Source organism: Myotis davidii, unplaced genomic scaffold (assembly GCF_000327345.1).
Source record: "Myotis davidii unplaced genomic scaffold, ASM32734v1 scaffold299, whole genome shotgun sequence".
NCBI lineage: Eukaryota > Metazoa > Chordata > Mammalia > Chiroptera > Vespertilionidae > Myotis > Myotis davidii.
Genome location: NW_006293088.1, coordinates 5,359,006 through 5,369,343, shown reverse-complemented (window position 1 = coordinate 5,369,343; position 10,338 = coordinate 5,359,006). Strand labels below are relative to the sequence as shown.

The 10,338-nt window shown below is 56.7% G+C and overlaps 2 protein-coding genes across 2 annotated transcripts; one reads left to right on the top strand and one right to left on the bottom strand.

Moving 5' to 3' along the window:
- Positions 1 to 812: 812 nt before the first annotated feature.
- On the top strand, positions 813 to 5,977 carry FBXO6 (F-box protein 6). Its single transcript, XM_006766718.2, has 5 exons — positions 813 to 1,298; positions 2,929 to 3,055; positions 3,547 to 3,642; positions 4,519 to 4,654; positions 4,813 to 5,977. Exons 1-5 carry the CDS (start codon positions 1,034 to 1,036, stop codon positions 5,113 to 5,115), a joined length of 927 nt encoding a protein of 308 aa, XP_006766781.1. The 5' UTR covers positions 813 to 1,033; the 3' UTR covers positions 5,116 to 5,977.
- On the bottom strand, positions 5,392 to 10,332 carry MAD2L2 (MAD2 mitotic arrest deficient-like 2 (yeast)). The gene is made up of 9 exons (XM_006766717.2): positions 10,146 to 10,332; positions 9,922 to 9,973; positions 9,696 to 9,814; positions 8,597 to 8,668; positions 7,964 to 8,064; positions 6,935 to 7,029; positions 6,550 to 6,623; positions 5,971 to 6,063; positions 5,392 to 5,726 (listed from the first exon to the last, which is right to left on the bottom strand). Exons 2-9 carry the CDS (start codon positions 9,959 to 9,961, stop codon positions 5,685 to 5,687), a joined length of 636 nt encoding a protein of 211 aa, XP_006766780.1. The 5' UTR covers positions 9,962 to 9,973; positions 10,146 to 10,332; the 3' UTR covers positions 5,392 to 5,684.
- Between the last annotated feature and the right edge of the window lie 6 nt (positions 10,333 to 10,338).

The window sequence follows — 10,338 nt, the reverse complement described above, 5'->3', positions numbered from 1 at the left end:
ACACACCTTCCTCTCTCCCTCTAAAGTCAAAAAAAATTTGGTCCAGCGGTGTGACTCAGTGGTTGGGCGTCAACCTTGGAACCAGGTGGTCACCATTCTGTTTCTTCAGGGTACACCCCCTGTGTGGGGCGTGCAGGAGGCAGTTGGTCATTGATTCTCCTTCATCATTGATGTTTCTCTCTCTCCCTCTCCATTCCTTTCTGAAATCAATTTTTAAAAAATGTCTTTTTAAAAAGTGGGCTCTGGCTTGACCCCTCGCCCCCAGAACTGGGATGGGTGGGGCAGCTCCTTGTCTGGGTGTTTTATCACATCGGACTTCAGGCCACAAGAAGCAACGTGGAGAGAAGTTGATGCCTCGGTACGAGCCCCACCACTTAATGAGGTTGTGACAGTCTGGGGGTGTAGTAAAGATCGTATGACTGAACTCATACACTACAATATCACCACAGACCCTTACGGAGCTCACCGACAACAGCGTGGCCTTGGCCGAATCTTACTGTTCACCAGGCCCACCAACTTAAAACTAAGCAATTATTTCTTTAATGGGGGAAAGGCCCCTTAAAACTTAGTCCAGCCGAAACCGGTTTGGCTCAGTGGATAGAGTGTCGGCCTGTGGACTGAAGGGTCCCAGGTTCGATTCCGGTCAAGGGCATGTACCTGGGTTGCGGGCACATCCCCAGTATGAGATGTGCAGGAGGCAGCTAATCGATGTTTCTCTCTCATCGATATTTCTAACTCTCTATCTCTCTCCCTTCCTCTCTGTTAAAAAATCAATAAAATATATTTAAAAAAAAAAAAAAAACTTAGTCCATATTCTGAGGGCCTGCTATGTCCTGGAAGGATGCTCAAATGCTTCTTGTCTTAACCCCTCTTGTTTTACAACAGAAGCAGGATTAGGGGGCCCAGGCCCAGGCCCCTGAAGATCTGAGGAATCCACCTCCTTGGTCAGGGCTCACAACCACCATTGTTGCCCCCCCCCACCCCGCCCGCCACAACCCCACACACAGGCCTGTGTGTGCACCCCAGCCCAGCTATGGCCCTGCTCAGCATCAATGAACTACCTGAGAACATCCTGCTGGAGGTATTCATATACGTGCCTGCCCGTCAGCTGGTATTGGACTGCCGCCCTGTCTGCAGCCTCTGGCGCGACCTCATCGACCTTATGACCCTCTGGAAACGCAAGAGCCTGCGTGAGGGTTTTATCACCGAGGACTACAAGGAGCTTGTGTTTGACTGGAAGAGTTTTTACTTTTTGTGCATCTTCCCCAGGAACCTCCTACGCAACCCATGTGCTGAAGGTGGGCCGTTTCCTTCCTCCCTTTCGGGAACCTCGGGGCCTTTGCACTTGCTATGCCCATACTAGCTGGAATGTTCTCTCAAAGCTGAGCCCCCACCAGGCTCCCTTGTTTCCTCCTCATTCTTGAGGTCTCAGTTCAGAGACCTGCCCTGGTCCATCCAGAAACAGTGCTCCCTACCTCAGTCCTATCACCCCCATTTAATTCCTTCATAGCACTTTTCATACCCTAGAATTGCCTTTTTATCTCTCTTTTTTCCCCTTCAAGTTCCAGGGACCTAGTGGATCTAGCTTGCCACAGTACACCCAGTGTCCACAATTAGACCTTCACATAGCAGGGGCTCAAGAAAACGTTCGTTGAAGAATCAACAAACTGCAGGTCCACCTTTGCCCCTTTAGCTCAGTCCAGCTGCCTAACCTTTAGGAGGCTTCCTTTACGGGCCAGGCACTAGCCCGAGCTCTTACCAAATGTCAATAATCTTCCCGTTACCCTCATTATACAGATGAAAATGAGGGTTTTGAGAGGTGACTGCAATCACATCGTTTGAGTTCCCTGTTTAGCTCGAGTTCTCCTGTATTTGCCAGGTGCTCTCCTTTGTTCAGTACCTGCTACATACCGGGCACCGTGCTCCTATCGGGGCCACGGCAGCGGCTGATGCAGAGGCGTTTATAGACTTAGAATCCCTCTCTTGCCTGTTTTCTCTCTTTTCCTCGCGCGGATCCCAGGAGTCGGCCGCGGGAGGAGGGTTAGCTCCATTTTGTAGATGAGAATGTCAGGCCGCAAGCGAGATGTGTCTTGCCCAAAGATCCAGAAATGCTCAGCTGATGGAGGCCCTCAGGCCCCTCAGAAGCTGCCCAGCCCGGCCACCAGCTCAGCTCACAACCCTGCAGAGCCAGCCTGCAGCCTCGCCTGCACGGGGCCCTGTATTACCCGTCTGGCTCTCTACTGGGGGGACCCTGGGCACACAGGGAATAGATGTGGGTTCCTTATAGAGGGAACAGGGGAGTAATTTGGAAAAGCTCCCCTGGTGATTGTTCTGGAAAACCTTGGCGAGAAACACGCCAGTTTTCTGAGTTTCTCTCAGCTCTCTCTGAAGAGGGAGACCAGGACATGGCGAGCCAACCGGGTGGGGATGCTCCCATGAATATGGGGTTACTACATGCCACCAACTCAGAGGGCGCCCATTCTCCCAATTATCATCCCTCCCACCCAGGCCAGAGGGTCCTATGACCCAGCAACAAACCGCACACCCTTCCGATCTCAGTTACATAGTGAGGATGTCAGTTGTCAACGGACTGGTCCCCATTGGGACAAATTCACATTAGCCATTAAGAACAAACGTACCAGCACAGGCCCTTCACAATGTTCTGAGAACTGAAACGGGTATTTCCCAAAGGGCATCAGCAACATGGAAGTGAAAGTAGTTTTTTCCCCGCTTCATGTGGGAGTCAAGCTGGTCAGGCACAAGGCGGGGAGAGGTGGGAATGGGTTGGAGTTTAACTTTGTAGGGGTGCTCCAAGGCACAATTGGGGTGCACACCTGGAGATCAGAGCATGAGCGAGCCCTGCATTTCACCCTCATACCAAATGGGGAGGACCAGGCTACACATTTACTAGGCTCCTATTTTTCCTAGAGGGTATGAGATCCTGGCAAATCGACTACAATGGGGGGGACCACTGGAAGGTGGAGTGCTTACCTGGAGGCCATGGGAAAGATTTTCCTGACTCCAAGGTCAAGAAGTACTTCGTCACATCCTTTGGGTAAGAAACTGAACTGAGCAGGCTGTGTTGGAGGAAGAGGGTCGGGACACCTTTTGCCAAACCCCAGGCCTACCTACGTAAGGGCCTCTGTGAAGCTCAAGGGAGGTGCTCCCCAAACCAGCTCAGTCTACTGCCTCCTGGGGCAGAAGTAAACTCAGTGACTGGGGGTGGGACCGGTTTAAGGGGGCTGGGAGCCCCTGGGGCAGTCGGCTGTCAGGAGTGTCCACAGGCTGTCCATAACGAGGAATGCGAGTTCTTGGGGCCCCGGGAGACTGGGCGTATGGATTGGGATCAGGTGCTGCCCAGGCACAAGGGAGTCAACTCCCTGCGTATTTCTCATGGGCCCACACCAAGGACGGAGCCAGCGTCAGCACCAGCCAGGAGCTGTCCTGCAGCCGTCAGGGGACACACTGCTGGGTCCCCTGAACCACCTCCCTGGGTGCAGGCCACGCAGAGCACACCTAGGAATACAAGCTTTTCCTTCTCCCCAGCTTATGCCTCAAGTCCCAGATGGTGGACCTCAAAGCTGAGGGCTACTGGGAGGAACTAATGGACACAATCCGGCCTGACATCGTGGTGAAGGACTGGTGAGTGAGGCCCGGCCCCACACTGCATCCTCCCCTTAACCTGAGAACACCTGGAGGGAGTGCCCACTCTGCCCAGCAGTGTCCTAAGGCAAGGGTAGTCCCTGAAGCCAGGCCAACCCGGCTGGCTTGTTCCCCATCCCCTCTCTCCCCCCAACACACACCTGCTGTGGGCAGACCCAGCACTTGCTCATCCAGCAGTGCCTCCTGGCCTCCCCACCATCACATCAGCAGGGGATAAACCTTAACCCCAGTTTACAGATGGGGAGACTGAGGCCTACAGGTGAGTTATCTCAGACACGCACGAGAGCAAGACACCCAACAACCAGCCTTCCCAGACCTCACATCTGCGCACATGCCTTCTCATCTGCCTCCCCTGCCCCCTTCCACCATTTATCCCACAACTCCTTCTCAAGCTCCTCTCTGCAGAGCTGTGCCAGCCGCGCTGCCTTGGCCCATGGCAGAAGCAGGGCCCAGGGCCACCACTCTGAGGGTGGAGGGGTGGGATTGGAGGGGTGTGCAGAACTGCTGGGGGCGGGGAGATAGCAGGGCTGAGCTCTGTGCCAGCCCACACCACACAGGCCACCCCTTGAATCTGCCACTGAACCCACAGCCTGGCCTTGACTATCTCTGTAGAGAGACTTTTGCCTTTTAAGATGCAATCTCTGAAATACCCAAAAGGGTTGCCCTTTTCTCAGATGGGGTAACTGAGGCCCGGCACAAATAGAGACTGCACACCCTGGGGGTACAGGGAGCACTGAAGGTGGACCCCATGGACCCCATAGGGAAACGAAACTCCAATTTGTAAGCCTGTTGCCTGCCCACCGACAGGGCCACCCTTTGTCTTGGGGTGCAGTCCTGAAGCCCAGCCTCCCCTAGGTTCGCCGCCAGAGCAGACTGTGGCTGCACCTACAGCATCCGAGTACAGCTGGTCTCAGCCAACTACATCGCCTTGGCCTCCTTCGAGCCCCCACCTGTGACCATCGAGCAGTGGAGCGATGCCCAGTGGAGAGAGGTGAGACCTCAGCTGCTAGCCTGCCATCCACTTCCCCCAGGGCCTGGATGCCCCAGCTCTCCCACCTGGGACTCCCCCCTTCTCCTCTCCAGTTGAGTGGTCACCCCATCTCACCCCCTCCCTAGTCCTGGTGGTCACTCCCTCTCTCTTCCTTCCAGGTCTCTCACACCTTCTCAGATTACCCTCCAGGCGTCCGCTACATCCTCTTCCAGCATGGGGGCAAAGACACCCAGTTCTGGGCAGGCTGGTATGGGCCCCGTGTTACCAACAGCAGCATCATCATCGGCCCTAAGACGACCAGGAACCCAGCAGCCTCCACAACTCAGCCCGAGATCATGCAGATGCAGGAGCAGGAGCAGGGGCAGGGGCAGAATCAGGAACGAGAGCAGGAACAGCCATGGCCATGGCAGGTGGACTTTAATAACCTGCCCTCCCCACTTCATTTCTACAGACCCCACTAAAGTCTGGATCTGATAGCCTTTCATCTGCCCTCTGTCCCCGCCAGCTAAGTGCCAAAGGTCTCCTCCAGGCAAGAGATGAGCCTGTGGTGGGCAGGGAGGCCCCTGCCCTGGGACCTCCTGCCACAGTTCTAACCCTGGGCAAACCCGCTGTTGTGTGGCTCTCACTTCTTGTCATAATAAATGTTCCAGTAAAACCAGCCTGGGGTTGGGTCTAGGGGTGGGAGGTAAGGGGTCCGGGTGCTGCACCTGCCCCTCCCACTACAATTAGAGCCGAGGTCAGCCCTTGGGGCCCTTTATTGAAACAACTCACAGCACAGTATTTGAGACAGACAGTGTTGACCGGCTGAACCCCAGGAGGCTGAGAAATTGAGATCCCAGCACCTTCCTGCCCTCCTGGGGGGCCATTCCTCCGTGAAGGCAACCAGACCTGAGCAGCTCCAGGCTGGAGGATGGGCAGTCCACACAGAGGCAATAAGAGCACTTGGAAGCGGGGTGGCCCTGCAGCGCTGCCCGAGGCTGGGGGCCCCCAAAGTCCGATAGTTGTGGCATCCACGGGGGCAGACACACCCTCAGCTGTTTTTATGAGCTCGTTCTTCCACATAGAGCTGCATCTAATGGACAGGAACACACAGCCGTGTCAGGTGGCAGTCAGGGCCCCTATATGGAGGGTCTGCAAGCCCCTGGCAGGCAGATCTCTCTCTCCAAGTGTCAGGTTGCATGGCCACAGCCGAGATGGAGAAGGGAAAGGGGATGGGAGGAGCCTTATGCCAGGTGTTGCCTGGTAACCTCCAAGCTTTGTCCACAAGGCCTTAAGCACACCCTAAATAAAGCACACCTGGTCCCCATGCAGCTCACCTTTAAAATGTCTGATGTCATGGTTTTTAGGGGTATCAGCCGGGGGTCATGCATGTGGACATCCTGCTCATCTGCCAGGATCCAGGGGAAGTCCTAGGGAGGAATCCAGGTGAGGGGGTGGAAGGGCGCTGGACCTGCCTGCCCTCCCTTTGCCTTCCCCCTCTACCTCCAGAGCTGGGGCCCTCAGACCTGGGGACCATCAAATCACTAGGGAAGTGCAGAATCCCGGGCTCCTCCACTAGACAGGTCACGCCTGTGAGTCAGAGCTGGGCTGGGAACCTCAGTGACTTAATAAGCCCGAGCACCAATTCTGAAAGGGGTCAGAAAGGAGCACCTCACTGAGCTGGGGGCCCCAGCACACAGCCACTCCTCCCAGTGCTGCATGCCCAGGTGTAGCAATGGCAGGCATGTGGCCGCACAGCACATAACCAGAACCTACTGGGTGCCAGGCACTGTCCTAAGCAACGTTATGGGTGCAGTGCCCACGACAGCACCCCTGCCCACTCAGAACTGTGGCATCTGCTTACCAGAGCCTCCCGCTGTCTCAATGCCCACCCCCCTTGACCAGTCTCCTCTCACCTTGATGACCTGGATCTTCTCCATGTTGCGAGTGGCAGCTTCCCTCGTGTGCACCAAAACGGTGAAGGTGCAGCCTGAGGAGGCAAGCGTGTGATCAAGGCCGGGCCACACCATGCCGGCCGCTGGGCAGAGTCTCTTCCCACCTCCCTAGTAGCTCAGCAGCCCCAGAGATCAAAGTGTAACGAAAGCAAGTGTTAAGACAAGACACAAGTAAACAGAGACTGAAGACAGAGTGGAGTCAACCAGGGAAGTTCCTGGAGGATGTAGACTTTGAAAGGAGTTCCAAAAAGCAGGAAGAGACAAGGTTCAGAGGAACTTGAGAACACAGACCCCCCAAGGTAGCCATGGAAACGCCCAGGGAAGAGGCAGTAGACGGTGAGCTCACCTGGGGGGTTGTGGTCCAGGACAGCATCACACACGCTGATCTTCAGGATGAAAGCTCGGAGCAGCTGCTCCACGTGAGAGAGCAGGGAGTCCGAGCTGGGAGGGAAAGAAGAGGCAGGTCTGTCACTCTGGTGCCCCCCTCCACAAGCAGTCAACCCCAGAAGCAGATGAGGGGGTCCCGAGCCCCTCTAGTCCTTCTGAGTGTTGGCTTCTAAGGGGGCTACCTGTCACCAGGGGAGTTTAAAACCAGTGCAGAGCCCCACCCCAGACTAATTAAGCCAGGATGGGGGAAAGGGGTGTAGGGAGCCCCTACAGGTGGTTCTAACATGCTAATGTCCCCTTTCCCATCTGAGGACCAGCACCCCAGCCGTGAGGGCAAAGGGCTTGCCCAAGGCCATTCTATTGTCCTGACCTCACCACAGGAAGTCAGCTGCTGACCAGCCAACATTCCTGCCCAAGGTCAACTTTTTTTTAAATATATATCTTTACTGATTTCAGAGAGGAAGGGAGAGGGGGAGAGAGAAACATCCATGATGAGAGAGAATCATTGGTTGGCTGCTTCCTGCATGCGCCAACTGGGGATCAAGCCCACAACCCAGGCTTGTGCCCTTGACCGGAATCGAACCTGGGACCCTTCGGTCCGCAGTCCAACGCCCTATCCACTGAGCCAAACCAATTGACTATGGATTACACCGCTTGATGGGAAGTTAGGACCCTGGATTGTGTCCTGGCTCTGCCACCATTTGGGTGACCCTGGGTAGTTCATGTCACATCTCTGGACCTGTTTCTCCATCTATAAAAGAGGAGGTTGGGACTCGCCATTCACCAGTGCCGTGGTTTCCCATGTGTGAGACGGGAGGATCTCCATGTAACCTGTGTGATGTCCAGAGACCACGGGGCGGCCTGCCTGCTAAATTGGCATGCCTTTCATTTCCCCAAGGTATTCTGAGAGCTGCTTAAAGGCATGAAGGTGGGATACTCCTAAGGACCTCGCACTGTCTAGCAGGTGGATGGCGGAGAGGCGGCTCACCTGATGGACAGCAGTGGAGGCTGGGTGATTTCAAAGACGAATTTCTCCACTGGGCGATGCTCTTTGTCCAAAATTACCACCACCACTTTCTCCACATCATTCTGCAAGGAGAGAAATCTCCTACCCCGGAACTGGGTCTCCCCCGCACCCCCACCCCAGGACAGGTGGGAAAGGGCCCACTCACAGTCCTGCTCAGCCTCTAGGCCCAGGGTCCCCAAGACCCTGGAGGGACGTTTGAGAAGTTCAAGTAGGCACTCCCTGACATGAGTGGTACAGGCTGAGGGGAGAGACTACCTGGGCCCCTTAGGGGTCACAGAAGACACAACAGGAAGAGGATACCCTGAGGGGCGAAGCCCAGATGGAACTTGGGGGTGGAGGGAGAAACAGATGTGAGACCCCAGAACCCTCCCAGGCAGGCCCCACTCAGAACCATCCACGAGGGCTCTGGGCCCAGCACACCTTTCAGAGCCCAGCACACCATTCTCTTGGCCCACGTGCCCTGAGGCCTGTCCTTGGGCTCGGGGGTCTCCAGGGTGCAGGAAACAGGCCTCTGGGTGTGAGAGTCCTGGGTCCCCTGCCAGGTCCAGCATCACCCCATCCCATACCAGGTGTGAGGTGGGCTGGTGCCCTCACCTTCTCCAGGAGCGGCTTGACACAGTGCAGCGTGTCCTGGATATACTGGTTCAACTCCGGGTGGCAGGACATCTGCGCACAATGCCATGATGACTGGTGAGGCCCCAGCACCTCTGGGAAGCCTCCCCCACCCCCTCCAGGAGCCCAAGCCTGCCTGCCTTCGGAGAGAGGCCCGGCAGCTCCCCAGGCTTCCCACCTGAGAGACCAACTTCCCACCATGGGGCTCAGAACTCCGAATCACCCACAGAGGGGGAGAAGCCAGAAGGTGCGAATTCAGGCTCAACGTTAGCACTTCCAGCATGAGGGTTTCCTAACGTGGGGTCCTTCAGCTCCTCCAGAGTCTGAGAAACCCCTAAGTTGTGTTTGAGTATATGGGCATTTTCTTTAAGAGAAGGGATCCAGAAATCGAGTCAGTTTTCAGAAGTTAAGAATCTGGAACGAAGGAGCCATGTGGCCTCAGACAGAGCGCCTCTCTGAGCTTTAATAAACTTTGTGAAGATCTCCAGGGCAGAGTGAGGATTCAGCCAGGTATGTACCTAGTGGGTGCCCAGGCAATGCTGCTGCTCTGTTCCTTTTCCCAGTACACCCCCAGAGCTCCACCACTTCCAGCATTCAGTCGTTTCCTCTAATGTTTACTGAGTGCCTTGTAAGGGGCAGACACTTCTAGAGACTGGGAATCCAGTATTGTGGGGCTTTGTCTCCCTTTTAACCTATAATTAGGGAAAGTGAGGGCAGGGGGAAGGTGCCTGAGGTTTACAGCAATCCTCTCCCCAACCAACCTCAGGGCAACTTCAAGACCAGCTTCAAGAACTCTTTTAAAATACAACCATGCCCCAGGGCAACTCCCTGGGAAGGCCTGGTCCCTAACGCCTGGAGGGGAACTCCCAGCTCAGAGGGGATGGAAGGAGCCGCTGCAGCAGCGGGGGTTGGGAGGTTGTCATGCTGCCAGCCGCTGCCAGGACCTGGAGGTTAGGACCCCCCGCCACTGGAGAACGAGGGGGCCGGGCCTGAAGGTGGAACAGACGCTTAACATCCACTCCCTGCCCACTCCGTGATTAGGGGGTGACCCGGTGGCGCCGGCCCGGCCGTGGGGGCTCACCTGGACAGGCACGTTGTACTTCTTCCGCTTCTGGAAGATGCCCACCGGGTAGACCTCGCGCACGTAGAGGATCAGGTGCACGGCCACCTCCAGGAACTCGCACAGCACGTCGGCCACCACTGCAAGGGGCGCAACCCGCGCGCTCAGCAAAGTCCGCCCGCACAGACCTGCCCTCGCCCCAGACCCGGTCGGCAGGTCCCCCGGTCGGCAGGCCCGGCCTCTCTACCTTGGCCAAAGTTGAGGTCCTGTCGCGTGAGCGTAGTCATCCTTCCCGCCACCTAGGGGGTGGGACCGGAGTGAGGGCTAGTTCCAGAGGCCCAGGCACCTGGGGCCCGCCCGCCACCACCGCCCCTCCCCTCCCCTCCGCCTGGGGGGATCGGAGCAGGACCCCCCTGAACACAGGATCAGGGCAGCTGGAAACGACCCTACCCACCCACGCTGGCGTCGTACCTCGGGAGCATCAACTGCGCCGCGATTAGCCTGTTCCCTGGCCACCACCCGCTGTCTCGGGGGTAGGAAAGGCCAGAAGGGCCGCAGAGGCCGGAGGCGCAGGGCCGGGAGCGGAAAGCGGCACCGGCGGGAGAAGCCGGGCTGGAAGGAGGCTCCACCCCCGCCCGGGTGGTCCCTCCCCGGAGGGAGTCCC

What these genes read in the sequence shown, in the direction of transcription:
- MAD2L2 (XM_006766717.2), bottom strand. Translation starts at nt 9,961, where the DNA reads ATGACTACGCTCACGCGACAGGACCTCAACTTTGGCCAAG. An exon ending in CCTCCACTGCTGTCCATCAG is followed by an intron (nt 7,030 to 7,963) that starts GTGAGCCGCCTC and finishes TTTCCCTCCCAG; the next exon opens with CTCGGACTCCCTGCTCTCTC. An exon ending in CCTGGACCACAACCCCCCAG is followed by an intron (nt 6,624 to 6,934) that starts GTGAGCTCACCG and finishes TTGCCTCCTCAG; the next exon opens with GCTGCACCTTCACCGTTTTG.
- FBXO6 (XM_006766718.2), top strand. Translation starts at nt 1,034, where the DNA reads ATGGCCCTGCTCAGCATCAATGAACTACCTGAGAACATCCTGCTGGAG. An exon ending in ACGCAACCCATGTGCTGAAG is followed by an intron (nt 1,299 to 2,928) that starts GTGGGCCGTTTC and finishes TATTTTTCCTAG; the next exon opens with AGGGTATGAGATCCTGGCAA. An exon ending in TACTTCGTCACATCCTTTGG is followed by an intron (nt 3,056 to 3,546) that starts GTAAGAAACTGA and finishes CCTTCTCCCCAG; the next exon opens with CTTATGCCTCAAGTCCCAGA.